The sequence below is a fragment of the Castanea sativa genome, chromosome 6, assembly GCF_040712315.1.
Source record: "Castanea sativa cultivar Marrone di Chiusa Pesio chromosome 6, ASM4071231v1".
NCBI lineage: Eukaryota > Viridiplantae > Streptophyta > Magnoliopsida > Fagales > Fagaceae > Castanea > Castanea sativa.
In genome coordinates this window covers 14,837,773-14,858,245 of record NC_134018.1, presented here as the reverse complement: position 1 = coordinate 14,858,245, position 20,473 = coordinate 14,837,773, and the positions used below count along the sequence as shown (strand labels likewise).

At 30.9% G+C, this 20,473-nt stretch overlaps 1 protein-coding gene across 1 annotated transcript; it reads right to left on the bottom strand.

The window, feature by feature from the left end:
- Positions 1-332: 332 nt before the first annotated feature.
- Positions 333-3,052, bottom strand: LOC142638229 (transcription factor ORG2-like). The gene is made up of 3 exons (XM_075812250.1): positions 2,778-3,052; positions 1,620-1,976; positions 333-570 (listed from the first exon to the last, which is right to left on the bottom strand). Exons 1-3 carry the CDS (start codon positions 3,003-3,005, stop codon positions 373-375), a joined length of 783 nt encoding a protein of 260 aa, XP_075668365.1. The 5' UTR covers positions 3,006-3,052; the 3' UTR covers positions 333-372.
- Positions 3,053-20,473: the final 17,421 nt, after the last annotated feature.

Genomic DNA, 20,473 nt, shown 5'->3' with positions numbered 1-20,473 from the left:
CCAAATTTCTTCTTATATAGAGAATTAATTTATTGTTTTGTCTATTAAAGCTATTTGAGTTATTATTTATGATTAGATGTGTGTTGGTTTTGTTTGCATAATCACAAAATATAAATTTTCTACCATATACCCAACAATAATAAGTTGTGCACCATAAGATATATATATATATATATATATATATATATATATATATATATATAATGGGTAGAAGGGACGATCAGTATAATTTTTCTACTTAAGTGTGATCATAGTAACACCTTACCCAATATATAAATATTACTCGATGATTACATTACCTTTTAACAGTCATAGGAATAGAGAAAGGCATATGCAAGTGCTTTTTCGTTATATGTTATTTTATTTTTTGTTTTACAATGATGCGCACATGTAAGTGCTTTCGCCTATATAACGGTCACTTTGAATATGTGGAACAATACAACTTGTCGCGTTGAAATATATAGGGCCATGATTTTCTTGCTTGAATCCTTCCTCCTTTTCATAAAATGGTAAGAGCTTCTCACTCAAAACCACCTCACGCTCACGCTCCAAAGCATAACTCCTTTCTGTCTGTAGTATATATCCACAATGCACTATGTAAAATTTGTATTAATATAATTTATACTGTAGCCCCCCCCCCCCCCCCCCCCCCCCGGGGTCCCCCCCAAAAAAAGAGAGATTATACTGTAATAGATCGATGTACAAGCTCTAAACGTAATAAGGCCATTTAAAAAAAAAAAAAAAAAAACAAAAGAATGTAATAAGTTAAACGTACTTCTTCAGTTATTAATATTTATTTGTATTTCGATACTTCCAAGCTCCAATCAGGAATAATTTAATGATAGTGTTGTTTTCATAAGAGTTGTACTAACCTACGCTGTGAGAGCATTCATTAATAAAACATTTTAGTACATTATTTTATGAAAAAATGACTAACTCTTTTTTAATAATTTTTTCAGTTTTTCATAAAAAGTTGACTTTTAGATGATTAATGTATTCTTTAAAGGCATATATTAAACGGACTATTTTTATAATAGTATAGAGTTAAACTTAGCCATTGACTTTATATTTGAAAATAAAATATAACAATTCTATATAAAAAAAAAACTAATTAAATAATATATAACATATAGATGTGGTACTAACAGTATATCTTCAAGAGTTTCTACCACTATCAATATATCCTTGAGAGTTTAAACCCTAATGCTACCATAATGTTCTTAAAATCTTCACTCTTCATTGATAAATGAGTGACTTAGATGCTACTATATCATCAATAACTTAATATATGTATATAGTGAAATGTTTTAACTTATTTGCATTAGTTGGTTTCTTATATGAGAGAATCAAGATTTAAATCCCTTTCTCTCACTTTTTGTAATAATTGAATTTTAAAAAAAAACAATACATATATTTATCAAAACATTTATAATAATTTTTAAAAATATTGACGATTTGGTAAAATTTAAACCATTTATTTATTAATATATAAATTTAAATCAATTCTACTGTAAAATTGTCCTAAAAATTCCAAAAAATGTGAATATATCATCCACATATTATCCATTTACTTTTAATTTAGACGGCAAAAAGCAGTTAACAAATAACATAACACATACCTGGAGGTGTAAATTATGGAATACCCTTCCTCCAAAGCACTCAAACGAAGAAGCATTTAACACTAGAAACCCATCCTTCTCCAAATTAAGCAAGATATCTGCTAATGGACTTTTATGAACCTTATATATGGATAATTGAATCATAACCTCGTTATCATTAAGCCAGTTTGCCGAAACAGCAGATAAAGAGCTCCGACCTGCAATTGTTCTCTGACTTTCTTGATGAATTTGTTCACCTTGCGTAGAAATCCTTGATATGAACTCTTCCTTCTTTTGAATTAGTACCTCAACTTGCTGTTCTAGTTCTGGTATGTATTTAAGCATGCACGAAACTGTATCTGGAACGCTTAATTTTTCCTATAACCGAAAAGCAAAACACCAATGTTGTGAAAACCACACCACAAATGAAGTGGATTGTAATGGTAAAAATAGTGATGAAAAATGCATCACTTGCTACTATGTTTTTGAGGGATTAATAGCATGTTCTTCTACCTTATATTTAAAATTTTTAAGCCAGCCAATCATCAACTTTGGTTTATAGTTACTTGTGAAAACGTGAAAGACTGTAATACTGTATAACTACTGCTTAGAAAAGTTTTTGTATAATAAAGATTCATGTGATAATTCAATGATAATAATATCCTTTATGGTGTTTTATGTTTGTAATTAGAATCTCATATCTCCTCCTCTCATACTATCTATTTCAAAAAAAAATGTGTAGAATATCTCAACTTGATTACTCTTTAAACTTGTATCTGTTTGAAAATAACTTATTTAATTTTTAGCTAAAAATTGTTTGCTGCAAGTGTATTAATCTATACTTGTACCTTAAAAAAAAAAGTAAGAAAAAGTAAAAAAAGATAATGAGATTTTTAAAAAGTGTACATAAACGTTTTAAAACTAAAAACTAATTCCAAACTCACTTTTAATATTGTAATTTTCAATTAGCCCAACTTATTTAAAACATTTTTTTTATGGAATAAAGTATACTCAGGTTCGAATATAGTGTCCACAACATCAAATAATTTCCGGGTACAATGATAGTAGGGTGAGAAACAATTCTAGTGGCTGCTAAGTGCTATTCTTTCTTCAACTAGCCTAGGAACTCTAATGAAGATCAATAGAAACTCAAAAATGAAAGAAATAAGGAATTAGTACCGCTTGATCAGCCTTGGGAAGTAGTGAACGAAGAGTAGAGTACAAAGTATTGATCTTCTTTCGACGATCACGCTCGCTAGCGTTGTGGTAAAGCCTTTTAGCCATCGTGGATGGCGTGGAACGATTGAGCTCGACTTCTGTCCGAAATGGAGGGTGGCCTTCATCAGCAAATGAAGTTGCTGAAGCTTCAGTCTCTCTATGGAAGTAGTTGTTATGCGTGTTTCTCATGGTTTTCTTTTCTAAGTGGTGAAATGGATCGAAGTTGAGGTTAGTCTAAACCAGTTTCTGCCAAGAATTTGGGATGATCATGAATACATACAGTTACAAACTGCTACTATAAATACAGTTTCTGCCAAGGGAATAGTGCCTCGGACTGGCTGATTGGGCCCGTAAGGAAAATGAAAATTTTCAGCAATTCCCTCCTTCGGTCAAACTTACGAGGGCGCGCATGTGGAGGTTCGGTCATAGAGAGTGACACATAGGTGGACATTGAATGTCCATTAAAATTTAAATGTTTCTAAAGCAAAGACTTTGACTACCAGAAAATATAGACAATGACTTTATTCTTTATTTTTTATTTTTTTAAGAATTTATAGTTGAACTAGGAGAATATAATTTTGAGATTAAATTGGGTAAACTATTTATGGGTTTGGCACTTTGCCTTACCTTCAATAGTTTTTTGTTTAAATATGTCCTTTTGTTTTAAATATATAATGACAAGTGATAGTTGGTTTTAATCTCCACCTTCTATTTATTTAGTGGATGATGTGACGATTTCTCATTAAAATAAAAGAAGATTTGAGTTAAAAAGCACTAGAGGTAAGCCAAACCCACTATTTATTTGGTCTTTATTCTTTACACCATATTTTTATTTGGTCTCTAATCTTTTAATTGTATCAATTTGATTCCTAACCTTTCAGTGTCATGTTAATTTAATCTATATCGTTATGTCTTTGATGAAAATTGCTGACTTGATAAACAGCCAAAATAAAAAACTTAGTTTATTGTCACATTAATGAAAACTAGTTTTTTATTTTGACCGTTAGCCATATCAGCAATTTTCATCCAAAAGATAATGACATGAATTAAATTGTCACGGCACTAAAAAGTTAAGGAAGAATTTGAAATATGATGTCAAGGACAAGGATTAAATACGTAATTTACTTGATTAAATTAAATTGAAATAAGGTCTAAATAGCTTTACAATTTACACCCTCCAATCAAATGATATAATTTTTTTTTCTAATAAAATGGTAGACACTAACACATATTATCACGCACACACCCCTTAGGAAACAAATTTTCATTCAAACTTCTCTTATATCTTTTTGTTAGATATGAATTTTAAAAACTTAATTGTTGGCTTACATTTTCTTATTATATCCTACATGCTTGCAAAATTTCAAGAAAATCAAAGATCAATAACTATATCATTTTTGTATAAAAGTAATAATTATTTCTAGGGATAGCAATGGGATAGGGTGGGTCCGAAGGATAGGTTTTTGCCCCCATCCCTGCCCTGCATGACTGGAACAATTTTCTTGCCTCATCCCCGCCCCTTGGGGCCCCGCGAAGCCCCCCCCCTCTCCCACCCCGTAAAACTCTACTTCTTGTTAATTTTCACACAACTATTACGATTGTTTTTAACAGAACCTGTTTCATTAATAAAAATATACTTCAAATTACAAATGTTAGGTTCTAAAGTTTAGAACAATTGACAAACCGTGAACACAAACTTGTCTAGATATAGATTCCTAGATCTATAGGTTTGATTAAACAATGCTCAAGGTACTACATGTCAAAATACAAGAACATTCAAGTTGCAGAAAAGAGAATTCAAATTCAGTGAAATCCGACCAATCAAAAATTAGATCCAACCAATCAAAAATCGCAGACATGAAATTTCTACAGAATTTTATTTTAGCCCAAACTCTGCATAAACGTTTTAAGTTTCAAGTGAAACACTTCTAGTATATAAAGGTAAATCCTAACTATGTTGTCAGAGTTTTTAGAGACTTTGGAAGTGCTCTTGTGAGATTAAAAATGTATTGTGTCTTCCTCTGTCAAAGTCACTATCGAAAATTATTCTCATATTATTAGATCTTGTAGATCTAAAGTTGCTGCAACAAGATCAACAATAGCTGATGATTTAAACCGTCAATGGTGGTCTTGGAGTCACAAACTGGTGAGTTTGTGTTGCTAAACTTTTGAGTGGGATATCAAAGTCACAAACGTGGGAGTTTGTGTTCTACAAATCCAAGAAGAGAAGGAGTCCATAGATTTGGAGTTTGCACATGGTCGCGTTAGTAAGTTACTAATAGAGGTAGTAATAAATTTATGGTTAAATCTGATTGTAAAAATTTCGATTCTCTTATAGTGGATTTACTTTACCTTGAGAATAGTTAGGTCAAATCCTCCCCAAGTTTTTGCCTTGAAACGGTTCTTTTCGTCGGTTTTCCTAGGTCATCATATCGTGGTGGTATTTACTTTTCTGTTGTTATGCATGATACGATTGATTATTGTTTAACTTAGATCTAAATAATAAACCTAAGTAATCACTTAGTTAATATATTAGGTTAAAGAATCTGGTTTAAGGAGTCTAAATGAAAAAACAACAAATAAATTCATCCTATCAAATCAAACTAATATTTAGAAAAAATTAAATAATATTATTAAAGTGTTTAACAAGACAAAATCATAATAAAAACAAAAATCTTATAATACAAAATCAATGATTCAATAGTATATAAATTTCTTTATAATAAATAAAAAAGAAAATCTTAAAGTTGGTACCTTATTTCCAACCTTGCTAGAGAAAAAAAAAAAAAAAGAGTTAGAAAGCCTTTTTGGACAGTATAAAATAAGCTGATGATATATTTTTTAAATAGTAGGCTTTTATGGTATGAAAAATTTACAATTGAACTTTTAACAATGTGGGGCAGGGTGGGGGTGGGGCTGGGGTAGGGCAAGGCGGGGCAAGTTGGGTCTAAAAAGTCTAAACCCATCCCCGCCCCGTCCTGTGGTGTGGGGCTAAAATCTCGCCTCATCCTTGATAGGCCTAGAATGTATTGATCCCTTGTAATAAATTAATCAATGAATTAGCCAAGTTAATTAATTAATTCAATTAACATGCAATATGCGTAGTAGTACAAACAAATCATCAACTAAGTTAAATGCAGCGAAAAATAAAGTTGACATGGTGATTTATTTACTAAAGGGGAAAACCTCCAAGGCGAAAACCTCCAAGGCAAAAACCCCACTAGGTGATTTTAAGGTCACCACTCTCGAGAATCCATTATTTTCACAACAAGCGGTTACAAGTAAAGGAATCCTAGTACATTATACCAACCTACAGTTGAACCCTTACTCCAATACACAATTGGACTTGTTCTGTAGTGACAATTTCTCATTTTCAATGCACGGCTCCTAATACATGACTAATCAATTGATGCATAGATCCAAGAACGTGACTAACCACCAACTTGAGAAGGATGTTGGCTGCAAAGTTCTTTAGTTCATCAACACGATAAAAATCACGAAGCTCCTTCAAGAGAAAGATGAACTAGGGCATATGTCTCCGGTCACAATATAATGGCCCTTAAAATAATCCTTATATATGTTTAGGGTTGTAAGAAAAGAAAGTCTAAGCACATACACATGGATATGCGTGAAATCATATCTGAAAAACTCATTTTCGTAAATCTCGATAGATAGGGTATCTATCGAGCAATTGTCAAGTATCGGGCTAAAACTGCCATTTAAACCTCGATAGATGTCATCTGTCGAGTTAGTTGTCGAGCTTTAAAATATAGTACTTTTTAACTTGTTTCTTGGACAAATTTGCATGACTTTAACTCTTGACTTGAACAACATGTTTCTTGAAGACTTAAACCATCCTAGATCTACCTAATTTACAAGTAAAGTGCGTTTTGTCAAAGAATTAGCCAATTCTAAACGACGTATGTTCTTAACATGATTCACATATGTCCTAACAATCCTTGCTCCACCATCTTTGCGGGGTGGGGAAAACCCACGTGGGGCGAAGTGGGGAAGGGTGGGGCAAAATTGCCATCTCTAATTATGTCTTCAATGACATGTTTAAATTTCAAATTTTTGTGGTAAAAAATTATGCATAAAAAATAGACAAATGTTATGTCCACAATATTTTCACAACACTTTCATAGAAAATCTTAAGTAGTAAGTTATTATTGATTCTAATTTGAATCCACAACTTAAATTACTTTTTTGTTCACCTATAATAACCAATAATAACGAGGCTTTTGGTAACAAAAACTATGACACCATACTTTTTTTTTTAATATCAATTACTATACTATATAATTTAAATTAGGTGATATGTGCTTATGTCAATTGCACCCACTCTCTTTCTATAATTACAAATATATTAAAAACTATTGAAGTGATTTACTTTAAATAAAATTTAATTTTCACGTGGATTTTAGTTAATGCAACTAGAAAAGTCTTTAATAGTTAAATAAAAAATCTAGGGTTCAATCCCTGCTTACATCAAAAAACGATTGGTGTCTTAGTCTGATGATAAAGAGTTATTATCAGGAACGAATACTATAAGTTTAGCTAACTATTAGTATTTTGGTTATGTTTTTACTACAAGAAATAATAATTGCTTATGAATTGTTATTCATTAAAATGAGAAGGAATAACTATTCCTCTCTAAAAGAGTTGTAATAGCTATTCCTTAGTAGGTGTATTAATTTTTAAAATTAATATATTTTTAAATAAACAAACTTTTCATATACACATAACAATTATGAAAATAAAAAGTCATAAAAAATAAATGATCTTTCTTTCAAATTTAACAAATAGTATTTTTTAGGAAATATAACTATATGAGTAAGATGCTTCCTAAAATATATCTTAAGTTTTATTCTAATGTTACAATTTAGACAATTTGATTTAAACATTCCATTATCTTTAGGGTTCTATTCTTGTGTTTTCACAAAACAAATGAATAGTAAAAAGTATTGCATTATAGCATATTGTATTCCTTGTAATACCTATTCCTATTTCTATGTAAGATATTTGGTTTTCTATTTTTTTTTTAATTTACCTTTATAAACAAGGTGACTTTACAATTGTACACTATTATTGAGTAGGTATTTTCCATACTATAATGCATTCTTAATAAGAATGATTCAATCATCGATTTAGTAAACATATAATGGATTTACTTATTTTTTGTTCAATGCACCAAATTTATTTAGAATTGATGATATTGTTTTGTTTGTAAACAAGTTTTGTGCAAGAATTCACAAATCATTAAAAAAATTTATTGAAATTGAAATTTTACCACTATCATTATATATATATATATATATATATATAGTATAACATGTGGACCTTTAAAAATGTTAAATACTTTTGAATTGTACCAATTGATAGTAAGGATTAGAAAATCAATAGTTTACTAATTTTTTCTTGAGGGGTTTTACTTGTATATAATCTTCTACTTTCTACTACAACTATGAAATGAGTAATTTCAATACGAATATTATCAAAACTAAGTTTTGCAACAAAATGCAATATGATATTCAAAAGATTCTTTCATTTTTGTAAATTAAAAGGGAAATTGATGTAAAATTTAGCACATAGATGACTTTTAGGATTCAAATGAACAATGGGTTCCATTTTAGTAAAACATTGATGACTGTGTTTGGAATGTATGAAGAAATTTTTTTTTGTCTTCTATTTCATTTATATTTTGTTAAAACTGAATAGATAAATAGAATCCTAGTTTTGTCCCTGATTTATATATAGTTTTCATTGATCCATGCATTACAAGAGCATAATATTACTTGAGAGAGAGAGAGAGAGAGTTCAAAAATTGAACCTTAGAAAAGAGAGGGATAATGTAATTTTTCTTTTTATCTAAGGTCTTGGAAATCCTCAGAGGATGTGGTGTTTTTGTATGTGTATGGAGTCACCACTTATTTTAAGGAAAAAGAATCATTCATGAAGATATCTCTTAATTGAATAATTGAATGAAATATATGAGTGGATCAAAGGAAATTTAAAAATTACATAGATTTGATCCTAGATTAAATCTATGAAATTGACAATTACAAGATTTTGGACCTAGTTACAATCTATGAAATGGAAAATTACAAGACTTTGATCCTAGTTACATTCTAATGAAAGAAAGAGAGAATATGTTGCTTTGTTTCCTATTTATATTTCTAGGAAAAGAAAAAAATTTGATAAGAAAATAGAATACAAACTTTTTTTTTTCTAGAAATAGTATACAAACTAGAGACTTAAATTTTTAGGCCAGGTTAAGGAGATGACAACGTATTGGGTGCCCATTCCACCCGATCCATAAATCTGTCTTTGTGGACATATTTTTTAAAAATTTTATTTGGGTACATTTTTGACATTTTTTAAGCAGTTTTTAAGGCCAAAATGGGCAATTGCCCTTTTTGTGCAAAAAACCAGCGTTCTGTCCCCTTTCCCAAACTAATTAGGGAAATGCCCTTGTTTTGAAACTCGATTTTCTCAAAATCGAGTTTCAATGTAAAACTTGATTTGTAGAAAATCGAGTATAAGGCAATCAAACTTAAAAAAAAAAAAAATTCATGAAACTCGAATTCATGGAGCTCGAGTTCCATGCAAAAACGCTGCTGTAGGATTTTAAAACGCCGCTATAGGGCGCCCTGAACGCAGCTATAGGTATGGGGCGATCAAACTTAAAAAAAAAAAAAAAAAAACCTTGCATGGATAAACTTGAGTTCCATTTAAAACGCCACTCTAGGGCTTTAAAAAAGCTATAGGCATGGAGCGATCAAACTTGCAAGTTTTTTTTTTTTTTTTTTTTTTTTTTTTTTTTTTTTTTTTTTTTTTTTTTTTTAAGTTTGATCATATAGCTGCGTTCACGGAGCCATATAGTGGCGTTTTAAAACCTTATAGCGGCGTTTTTGCATGGAACTCGAGCTCCATGAACTCGAGTTCTATGCAATTTTTTTTTTGTTTGATCACCCCCATACTCGATTTTCTACAAATCGAGTTTTACATTGAAACTTGATTTTGAGAAAATCGAGTTTCAAAACAGAGGCATTTCCCTAATTAGTTTGGGAAAGGGGGAAGAACGCTGGTTTTTTTGCACGTAAAGGACATTTGCCCATTTTGGCCTAGTTTTTAAGCTTAGTCTGACTTGAAGACCCAAAATCTATGCCCTTTCAGGTCCAATCATGCTTGGGCATATTTAGAGAGTGTCTACTTTCAATTAAATACTAGTAATTTCTAGGATATTGAGTTATACAATTATATGCTTGATAGTACACCCTTTATGACACATCATATATTATAATCAATCTTTTAAAGGATCAATAGTTAATCACAGTCATATGTGTCTAATCTTAATTGTAGGAAAGTGTACCAACTGTTATAACCTTGATTCGGCTAAAAATTTTTACTTTAGGGACCTGTTGTTATTATTATGACTTCTAGATTTGTTTCGAATGCAAATTTGGAAATACAATAACTAAAATTATTAGGCCAGAATGGGCTTTTGCCCTTTTCGCGAAAATAAATCAGCGTGTTGCCCCCTTTTCCAAACTAATTAGGAAAATGCCCCTCTTTTGAAACTCGATTTTCTCAAAATGAAGTTAAGCCCTATAGAGACGTTTTAAGGAGCCTATAGTGACGTTTTTAAGAACCTATAGCGGCATTTTGTAACTCGAGCTCTATGAAGTCGAGTTATAGGTAAAAAAAAAAAAAAAAAAACTTGCATGTAACTCGATTTCATGGAGGTCGAGTTACAAAACGCCACTATAGGTCCTTAAAACGTCACTATAGGTCCTTAAAACGTCATTATAGGCTCCATAAAACGTCGCTATAGGGCTCCAGAAATTTTTTTTTTTGAAACTCGATTTTAGAAAATCGAGTTTCAAAAGAGGAGCATTTCCCTAATTAGTTTGAGAAAGGGGGCATTTGCCCTTTTTTTTTTGTACGAAATGGGCATTTGCCCATTTTCGACAAAATTGTTATATTTTCTTTATGTCATAAATGATGGTTTTGCCCTTAAAATGATGATAAATGAAAGTTTTAAATGAGCTGTCTATATTTACACTTGCAATACTGTCATTACGTATATAACTTGAAGGAACATTCATGAAAGTTACTGATCTCACATGCTAAAAATTTTCTTTGATATTAGATAGTACAATGGGAAAAGTGGGATTTAAATACTAATTCTTCTATTAATATCGCTAAACTATAAGACTTTTTACATCTGCTAAAGTTTATAAAAGTTTTTTTTTTTTTCCAATTCTTTTATTCAAATTTTATAGAAACTGTGATACTTTTTTTTTTTTTTTGTAATTATTCTGAACCATATGAACAAACACCCCAGTGACCATATTTGGTCTTTGTGGCATCCGTCCCTATGTTGTGGATTTTAATCTTGGAGCCAAATTATCTTATTAATGCATAGGAAAAAAATTATGATTAGAAAATATTTTTAAATTGCTGGTTATTTTATATCAAATTAAACTCCATTCATAAAAGTAAACCAAAAAAATTGAAAAATATTTATAAAATCCAAATGATAGCTTTAAAATACATCTGTCAGTATAAAGTTTTTTTTTTTTTTTTTTTGAGAAGGATTTTTTGTTTTAGGTTTTTTTTTTTTTTTTTGAGAAGAATCTGTCAGTATAAAGTAGGATATTGCATACTTGGCTGTCACTCCTTTTACAGCTATTAATAGGACCACTAATTTTTTTTTTTTTTTTTTCAGAAACAATAGGACCACTAAATTGGAAGTAACAAATGACATTGTCCTTTTACTTTTAAGCTTTCAATCAACTCAAACTAAAATAATTAAGAATGATAAAAGAACGTACCATTGACAAACTTCCAATTGGTTCTACTTTTTTTTTTTAGATCAAACTGGTTAAACTATTTATAGATTTGGCTTACTTTTGGTACTTTTTTTTAATTGAATATATCTTTTTGTTTTAAATATACAATAGCAAATAGTAGTCGGTTTTAATCTCTACATTTTATTTAGTAAGTGGATGGTGTGACAGTTTCTCATTAAAACAAAAGCAAATTCTAGTTAAAAAAGTACTAGAAGTAAGCCAAACTCATTATTTATTTGGTCCTTATTCTTTACACCATGTTGTAATTTGGTCTCTAACATTTTAATGTATTAATTTGATCCATAATCTTTTATTATCATGTCAATTTAATCCATGCCGTTATCTTTTTGATAAAAATGACTGACCTGATAAACAGCCAAAATAAAAAACTTAATTTTTTGTCACATCAATGGAAACTAATTTTTTATTTTGACAGTTAGTCACGTCAACGACTTTCATCTAAGAAATAACAACAAGAATTAAATTGATATGGCACTAAAAAATTATATTCAAAATTGAAATATGATGTAAAAGATAGTGACTAAATACACAATTTACTTGATTAAATTCAATTGGAACCAGGTCAAAATAGCTTTACAATTTACACCCTCCAATCAAATGATATAATTTTTTTTTTCAAATAAAATGGTAGACACTAACACATATTATCACACACAAACACACAACCCTTGGGAAAAAAAATTTCTTTCAAACTCCTCTTATATCTTTTTAGGCGAAAATGCACTTTTCATCCCTACATTATGAGTCAATTCCCATTTTGGTCCCAAAATTGATTTTGTTGCAAATTTCATCCCTAAAAAAAGAAAATCATTTTTAAAATGGTCATTGCTGTCAACCCACTGATGGAAACCTCCTACGTGCAGACAGAGTGCCCTGTTTGCTGACATGGCACTGACGTGGCCATTAAAATATTATTTAAAATAATTATTTGGCATTTTTAAATGCCACGTCAGCATTTTAATTAATAAAAAATTAAAACAAAAAATTTTAATTCCTCAATTTTAATTTTAATTTTAAAAATAAAAAACAAACAAAAATTTTACTTTTTTAGTTTTAAACGATTTTTTTTATTAATCTTACCCAGGTTCTAAGCTCATCTCCACTAAGCTCATCTTACCCAGGCTCTTCAACAATCTCACCGAAACTGTAGCACTATGAAAAAAAAAGTATATTTTAATCTGTTCAAGCCTCTCTCTCTCTCTCTCTCTCTTGCTATAGTACCACACACAAGTTTTTGCTCTCTCATCCCCTGTCTCTCTCTCTCTCGCTATTATCAAGCTTCTCTCTTTCTCTACGAATCACCAAGCTGTTGTCACAAATGGTTTTTGGGTTTGGGTTTGGGTTAAGATTTGGGTTTTTGGGTTTGCGTTAAGATTTTGAGAAAATCAGTGAGGGTTTTTGGGTTTGGATTAAGGTTTTGTGAAAAATCAGCTTTAGAGTTGGTGCTTGGTCTAGGTTGATCTGGGTTGTGGGTTAATCTGGGTATGTGTGTGGGTGTGGAGGCATGGAGACGACGGTAGTGAGGTGTGGAGACAACGCCAGTGGAGGCGTGGAGATCAGCTTCAGATTGGTGTGGGTTGTGGCTCTTTAAAGTAAAAGTGGGTCATGTGTCTCTATGGCTTGCTTTCATCTCTCACCCTCTCTCTATGTGCCAGTGGTTGGGCCTCCATGCCGGTAAGAAGTAGAGGCCGTGGGCTGCGATCCGAGCCGTGAGTCTGGGTTTTATGATTTTGTGATTCTGGGTTTTAATTTTGTGTATGATTTTGTGATTATGTGATTCTAGATTTTTTTTCTTCATAACCTCATCTTTCCAGGTTCTTCAACACTTTTCTAGTTTTTGCATTTTGAACGTGTGGGTTTCAGTTGTTGTGTTTTGCATAAAGAGAGAGGGGTAGAGATCCACATGGAGGATTAGAAAAGCTTATAAGCTTTGGCCATGGTGATTCAGCCATGAAAGGAAGAGAGAGCTACGGTGGTTGAGGTGGTGGTTGATGCTGGGTTTGATTTGGGAAGAATAAGCTGTAAAATGAAGAACAAGTTGAAGAAGAAGAATAAATTTTTTGATCTCTGTTTCTTTTTTCTTTTTCTTTTTCTTTTTCTTTTTTTCATTTGTGTTGTTATAATCAGGGTCTGTGTTTGATCTCTATTTGTGATCAGGGTCTGTGTATTGTGTTTGATCTCTGTTTTTGTTTTTTTTTCCTTTTTTCGTTTGTTGTTGTGATCTGGGTTTGAGTTATTGATTGTGGGTTTGTGTTCTTGTAATCTGGGTTTGAGTTCTTTGCTGGGTTTGATTGGGAAGAACAAGAAGAACAAGTTGTAATGATTTTGTGAAAATTAATAATGATAAGTAATTTTTTAAAAAATTAAATTAGATTTAAGATTTTTTTAATTTAATTTCTTTTTTACATAAATTATCTGACATGGCTCTATTTAAAAAAATTAAAATACTGACGTGGCATTTGAAAATGCCAAATAATTATTTTTAATAATATTTTAATGGCCACGTCAGCGCCACATCAGCAAGCAGGACACTTCGTCTGCCACGTAGGAGGTTTCCGTCAGTGGGTTGACGACAGGGATCATTTTAAAAACGATTTTCTTTTTTAAGGGATGAAATTTGCAACAAAATCAATTTTGGTACCAAAATGGGAATTGGCCCAAAATGTAGGAATGAAAATTTCAAGAAAATCAAAGATCAATAACTATATCATTTTTGTATAAAAATAATAGTTATATCATCAATGACATGTTTAAATTTCAAATTTTTTTGTGGTAAAAAATCATGCATAAAAAATAGAAATTGATGGAAAATCTTTTTGACAAGAATGACGTTAAAAACCTTACAAACTTTGTGGAAGTTAGATTATTTAAGGTTTTTCTAAAACTGCCTAGATATAAACTATTTGTTTCAAAGTATATGTAACCTGTGAGTTTAATGTGGTTTTAACACCATGCCATGTGTGATTTCCCGGTAATCACCCGATTTGGTTTTTGTAGTCTTTATGACAACGGAATCAAATCCAGGTCAGTGCCCTTTCACTTTGGATGACGCGTTCTTCCCTGTTGTCCATGGGGGGAAAAGGTTCCTTGACTGTGTGTGGGTGAGGCTGCTGTCCATGCGGCCATGAGTCTGCATACCAGAGAGGACAATATCATGTCAGTTGTGAATGGGTGGATCCCCTGACCGATCTACGCGGTAGTGTGGTATAGTTGTGATAATTTATCTTATGTTAGATATTATGGCTTTGGAAATTATATTGTTGATGTTCACAGATTATAGTATATAGTTTCAAAGTAGTTACTTAAAGAAATCTTGTTTTTCATTATTTAATCATTCTTGTCATATTATTATTATTATTGAAGATGAAACTTGCATTTCCCCCACCCCCATTAATTATGCTACTTACTGGGCTCTGTCTCATCCCATTATTTTTATAAACTTTTCAAAGTAGGCAACAATATTTTGAGACAGCTTTTTGGTGGCTATAGTAGTTAGACTAACTACTGATGGAGGCTGAACTTTTGTAATGGAGTTATTTGATGATGTACATTTTAGAATAGGCTTGACTCATTCTTTTGTATATTATAGTGGTTGTGACTGTATTCCCATTGATGGGACAAGCTGTTGATATGTAATTGTTTATTCAGACCCCTATTCTTTTGTGGCCAATGGTCCTTGTAATTAATTTCCTAGAGCTTTGACTTACTTTGAGAGTATATTCAATGGAATTATTATGATAATTCTTGATGTTGGTACCTGATAGGATTTATGTGGATTGAATTGTCAAAAAAAAAAAAATACAAGTACTTGAGATGTCTTTCTCATGCTTTAGACCCCTTGGGGTTTGGGGCATGACATCTTTCCTTGATCTGCTACAACCACAAGTTCTCCTACTTGTGATTTTGAGACTCCACTCAAAGGTTTCAGATTTTCTTTAAGTTCTTTAACCAACAATTGAAACAATCATCAAGCTCTTGATACGAATCTTGATCTTGATAACCCTATGTGTGTGTATGAAGGTAAACACCTCAAGATCTCACAAAAGATTCACCACAGAACACTCAAAAGGCCTCTAAAATGTAGCTAGGGTTTTTCCTTTTATATGTGAGGTAAAACATAAAACCCTACACGTCAAACGGGCTTGGGCTGAATTGAAAATTCTGCAGAAAATTAAATTTGCACGAGTTTCGATCGATCGAGCCTTGCAGATTTTGTCCAATAATTTATGCAATTACTCGATTCCAATTTTAAAATTAAACATACTTGGAGCAAGCCTAAACCTAGACTGTATGTTATGATCATGGTTTGCCAACACATTACATATTGAAGTTCTAATACATTAGTCTCTAAAGTCTTAGAACCTAACACAGTTGATTAACAATTTGACAATAGTTCAAGAGTTGCTTTTTTTATGTCTAATTTTCTTGGGAGATAAATATTAGATTTTTTAACCATTAATTTTCATGACCTTTGAACCCTAAAAATAAGAAAATACTTCTCTCTATAAATGGGATAGGTATCCCAGCTAAAGAGTGGGTTCAAATTTTTCATTAAGGATAAAATATTTTGCAATCTACTAAGGCTCAAAACACACAAAATAAAGGGCCAAAATGGGGATATACCCCCTTTCGCGCAAAACATGTAGCAAAATGCCCCTATTCTGAAACTATTTAGGAAAATGCCCCTGTTTTAAACTCGATTTTTTAAAAATCGAGTTTCAATGAGAACTACATGGAATTCGAGTTCTATGTCGTTTTTTTCAAGTAACTTGATTTTTGCCAAATCAAGTTTTTCGTTGAAACTCGATTTTCTAAAAATCAAGTTTCAAAACAGGGGCATTTTGCTAAATAGATTCTGAACAGGGGCATTTTGTTACTTATTTTGGGCGAAAGGAGTAAAAGCCTGTTTTCTCCTAAAGAAATAAAGTATAATATGCATGAAATGTCCTTAAATGCAAACTGATGCATGTAAACACCCTAATAAGGCACCAAAAGCTTATACAACTAAACCATTTATCAATTTTAGATCAATTTGAATTAAGTCCAAAAATTTTAGCATGCTCCATTGATTACACACAAAACTTTAAATGGCCAATCTCACGAACTGCTAGTCCTATAATAGAGGCAGCATAGACTACGCGTGAAGAATGTTAGAACAAGGCTAGAGAGCATGTGAGATACAAATATGTGATGTGTCATAGTGGACCAAACATTCACACACACATCCTAGTCATAATGGCTTGAAGGAAAATATCACTTAAAGAAGTACATCTTACAATTCCCACATCCCCTAAATGGCGGTTTGCAATATGATTTACAAGTGCAAACTTTATATTTTATTAATTTTAAGCATTGCGACCAAGTTTTTCATTTTTGCTCTTTTTTATGTATAGTGCATCACCTTTGTATACCTAGTTTTGTGGCACTGACTTTTCTTATAAGCACAAAAGTATATGTGATTGATAAACACTAGTTTTACGTTTTTCTCTTAGTAGTGGTGGCTCTAGGAATTTTTTTCCAGGAGGGTTATTAAGAAACTTAATTTTTGAAAAAATAAATTAATAAGAAGATAAATTAAATATATAAAATTATTGACAAAAAACCCCTCAAATACATGAAGTTTTACATTTTCATTTTACAATTTTTCAAAATTTTGAATCAGTACATAATAGTTCAGTTGTCATTATCTATTGTCAATGTGGGTAGATGTGACCATTTTATTTTTTTAAGGTTGTATAACAATTTAACTTTTATGCAGTTGTCATTATCTATTTGTTATTTTTTTTTATAAAAATATTTCAAACTAAATAAGAGAACTCAACTCACTGGCACTGTATTGATTGTTGACCCCTACAACCACACTCATCCTTACATAAATAACACACCAAATATCTACTTAACCGATCAAATACTTGAACGATTACTAGCTTTACTTTTTTTTTAAAAAAATTTCTTGAATAATTAACTTTATGATAAAAAGTTATTCAATACACACACATGTAACAAACCATCTCTATTTACTAATTATTAAATTATATAAGGTTTATTTTATTTATACGCACACATCCCACACATCAAAATTCATACAAATAAAAAATTATTACAAAAAAAGAAAAATAACGCACAAAATCACACATATAATATAAATTTATGTGTGTATATATATATATATATATATATATATAAATGGGTAAAGCTTAGAGAAAGTTCAATTATATTTTAGAATTGAGATCAAATTTTGTGCCATGTCTCCGGTTTTAACTTTTTAAATTTTTGTGCCAATGAGTTATTAGTTCAAAATGTGAAGAGACTATCCATTTTCAATAATTCATATTGTTGGCCCGTACTCAATGATAGTCAACTTGACCATGACTTTCATTTGCTCCTTTTTTAACTTTTTTCCAAGCGTTTCTCTATAGTCAAAATTCATGGAGTTGAATACACTCTTAATTTTATTTCTTCTCATTTTTCCCTATGTCATTCTTATTTTGAAGATTGAAACACATATTATGAATATATATAACGTTCAATTAGATTTTAGAATTGAGATCCAATTTTGTGCCATGTGTCCAGTTTTAACTTTTCAAATTTTGGTGTCAATGAATTATTGGTTCAAAAGGCGAAGAGACTATCCATTTTCAATTTTTCATATTGTTGGCCCATACTCAACGATAGTCAGCTAGACCATGACTTTCATTTGCTCATTTTTTGAATTTTTTCAAACATTTTGCTTTCAAATTCATGGAGTTGAATACACTCTTAATTTTATTTCTTCTCATTTTTATTGTTTACTGATTATGCATTCATTTTAGAATACTTAAGAGGTTTTTTGTTTGTTCTGTTTAGACCGCTTAAACAAGATTGTTTAACCTAATTAAATAACCAAGTTGACTATAAAGTTTATTCTTCAGATCTAGGTTAAACTAGTATATATCATGTTGTGAACCAATAACTTCCTTCTCCATCCCCTTGAACTAGTTTATTATTCAGATCTAGGTTAAAGTATAAACACAAAACATGACACTTAATCAATAACTTCCTTCTCCATCCACTTAGTTTGAGAAGTAGAATTTATGGGTGAAAGGGTCTTCTTCTTCAGAGCTATTAGGATATGTGCCCTTTAAATCCTATTGTATGATGCTATGTATGACATTATGTATGATATTATGTTGTAATTAATAAAGTTGTTTTATTATTATCTAAAATAATGGTAACATGAATATTTGGACATTATAATATAGTCCATGAGATGCATAGTATGTGATTTATGTGATTTAGTCACAGAAGATATAAATCACAAGTTCTTTGTAAGCTCAGAATTTTAGTTTGTACTCGGTGATGAAATTTGGCATTTCATTTGCGAAAACTATAACATATCAACTAAGATGATTTGTCTTGATAAGTGTTAAGACATATTAACTGGACTGGTGTGAGATTTATGATTCTACTAACGACTGTCAAATAAATAATAAATCTCATGACTTCTATTTATATGAACTCTTAGTCCTGAGAGAATAATGAACCTGATCATGAAGTGTATATTGCTTTGATATATTAGGAGTGAGATCTAAAGTCACGATCAAAACCTGAGTCTGTTAGGCAGCCACATTTAATGTTGAAGGAACATATATTCTCAAGATGAAATTCATAATCTCTTAACGGAGATATAAAATATTCTCTTGAGATAAGTTTAATGGGTTTGGTTATTCAGAGTGTTAGGCCTTACCACTTTAATAAGAAGTTACTAAAGTATATATTTATGAAATTAGATTTTATAAAAATATGATGAATACCTTAAAGGATTAAACCGGGTACTCAAGGATTAAAACGTAGTAATCTTCAAAGCAGTAGTCAACATTCATGACTTTCTATTACGACGAATGTTTTAATGAAGGAGTTGAATGTATAATAAAGTCTTGGGATATAATTTATTAATAATGCCGGGATATAATTTATTAATAATGCCTAGAGTGTAATTATATTTATCTAGTGGTATTAAATATATTTAATAGTAATTTTGGGTTTGTTAAGAGTTGATAGAAAGGCCCAAACCCATTAGAGCTAGTATCTTATTTTTTGGTCCCACTCCAAGCCACATACTAAAGCCCAATTGGAATGGCCAAAAGGCTAGCTTAATTAGATAATCAGTTATATATGATGAGAGAAACATACATAATTTTATAAGGTATGAAAATAGTGTGTATGTGAGTGTAAGCCACTCTCTTATTCTCCCTTGAAAACATACATATAAACTGATTGAGAGACCTCACTTCTTGGGCATAAGTGGAATTGGAGTGAAGATTAAAAGTGTTTCCAAGTACTCCTAATCTTTGGTTTTGAATTTCATCGCACTAAGGTACACTCTCTTGTTCTTAAATTCCGCAATTTACATAGTACATGTTATCAATTGCAAATGAAGTAGATTCGTTAATTTTTCGCTGCGTATGTTTTGTATGCAATACAAACTATGTTTTTCCTACAATTGGTATTAGAGCCAAGTTTTCAATTTCGAATTTGTATAACATTTGAAATTATTGTTTGATAAAGACTGATATTAATGTTATGATATTGTTTAAGTTTGATATTAAGTATGTTAGATTGAACTTTAAGACTATAGCATCAATGAAATTCAATTTTGATCTCAATCTCATTCTGATGTGATCAAGAAACTACGTTTTGTTCAAGTGAAACGTCAAAAACGGTTACTAGAAAAATTTGAAAAAAATTTAGTTTCACGAGTTTCGACCGATCGAGAATTCCCTTCGATTGATCGAATGTTCC

Bases quoted from the DNA above. Each gene is read 5' to 3' on its own strand.
- LOC142638229 (XM_075812250.1), bottom strand. From the start codon at position 3,005: ATGAGAAACACGCATAACAACTACTTCCATAGAGAGACTGAAGCTTCA. The intron at 1,977-2,777 runs GTACTAATTCCT...TTTCGGTTATAG, and splicing joins TTCCCAAGGCTGATCAAGCG to GAAAAATTAAGCGTTCCAGA. The intron at 571-1,619 runs GTATGTGTTATG...TATATACTACAG, and splicing joins TCCATAATTTACACCTCCAG to ACAGAAAGGAGTTATGCTTT.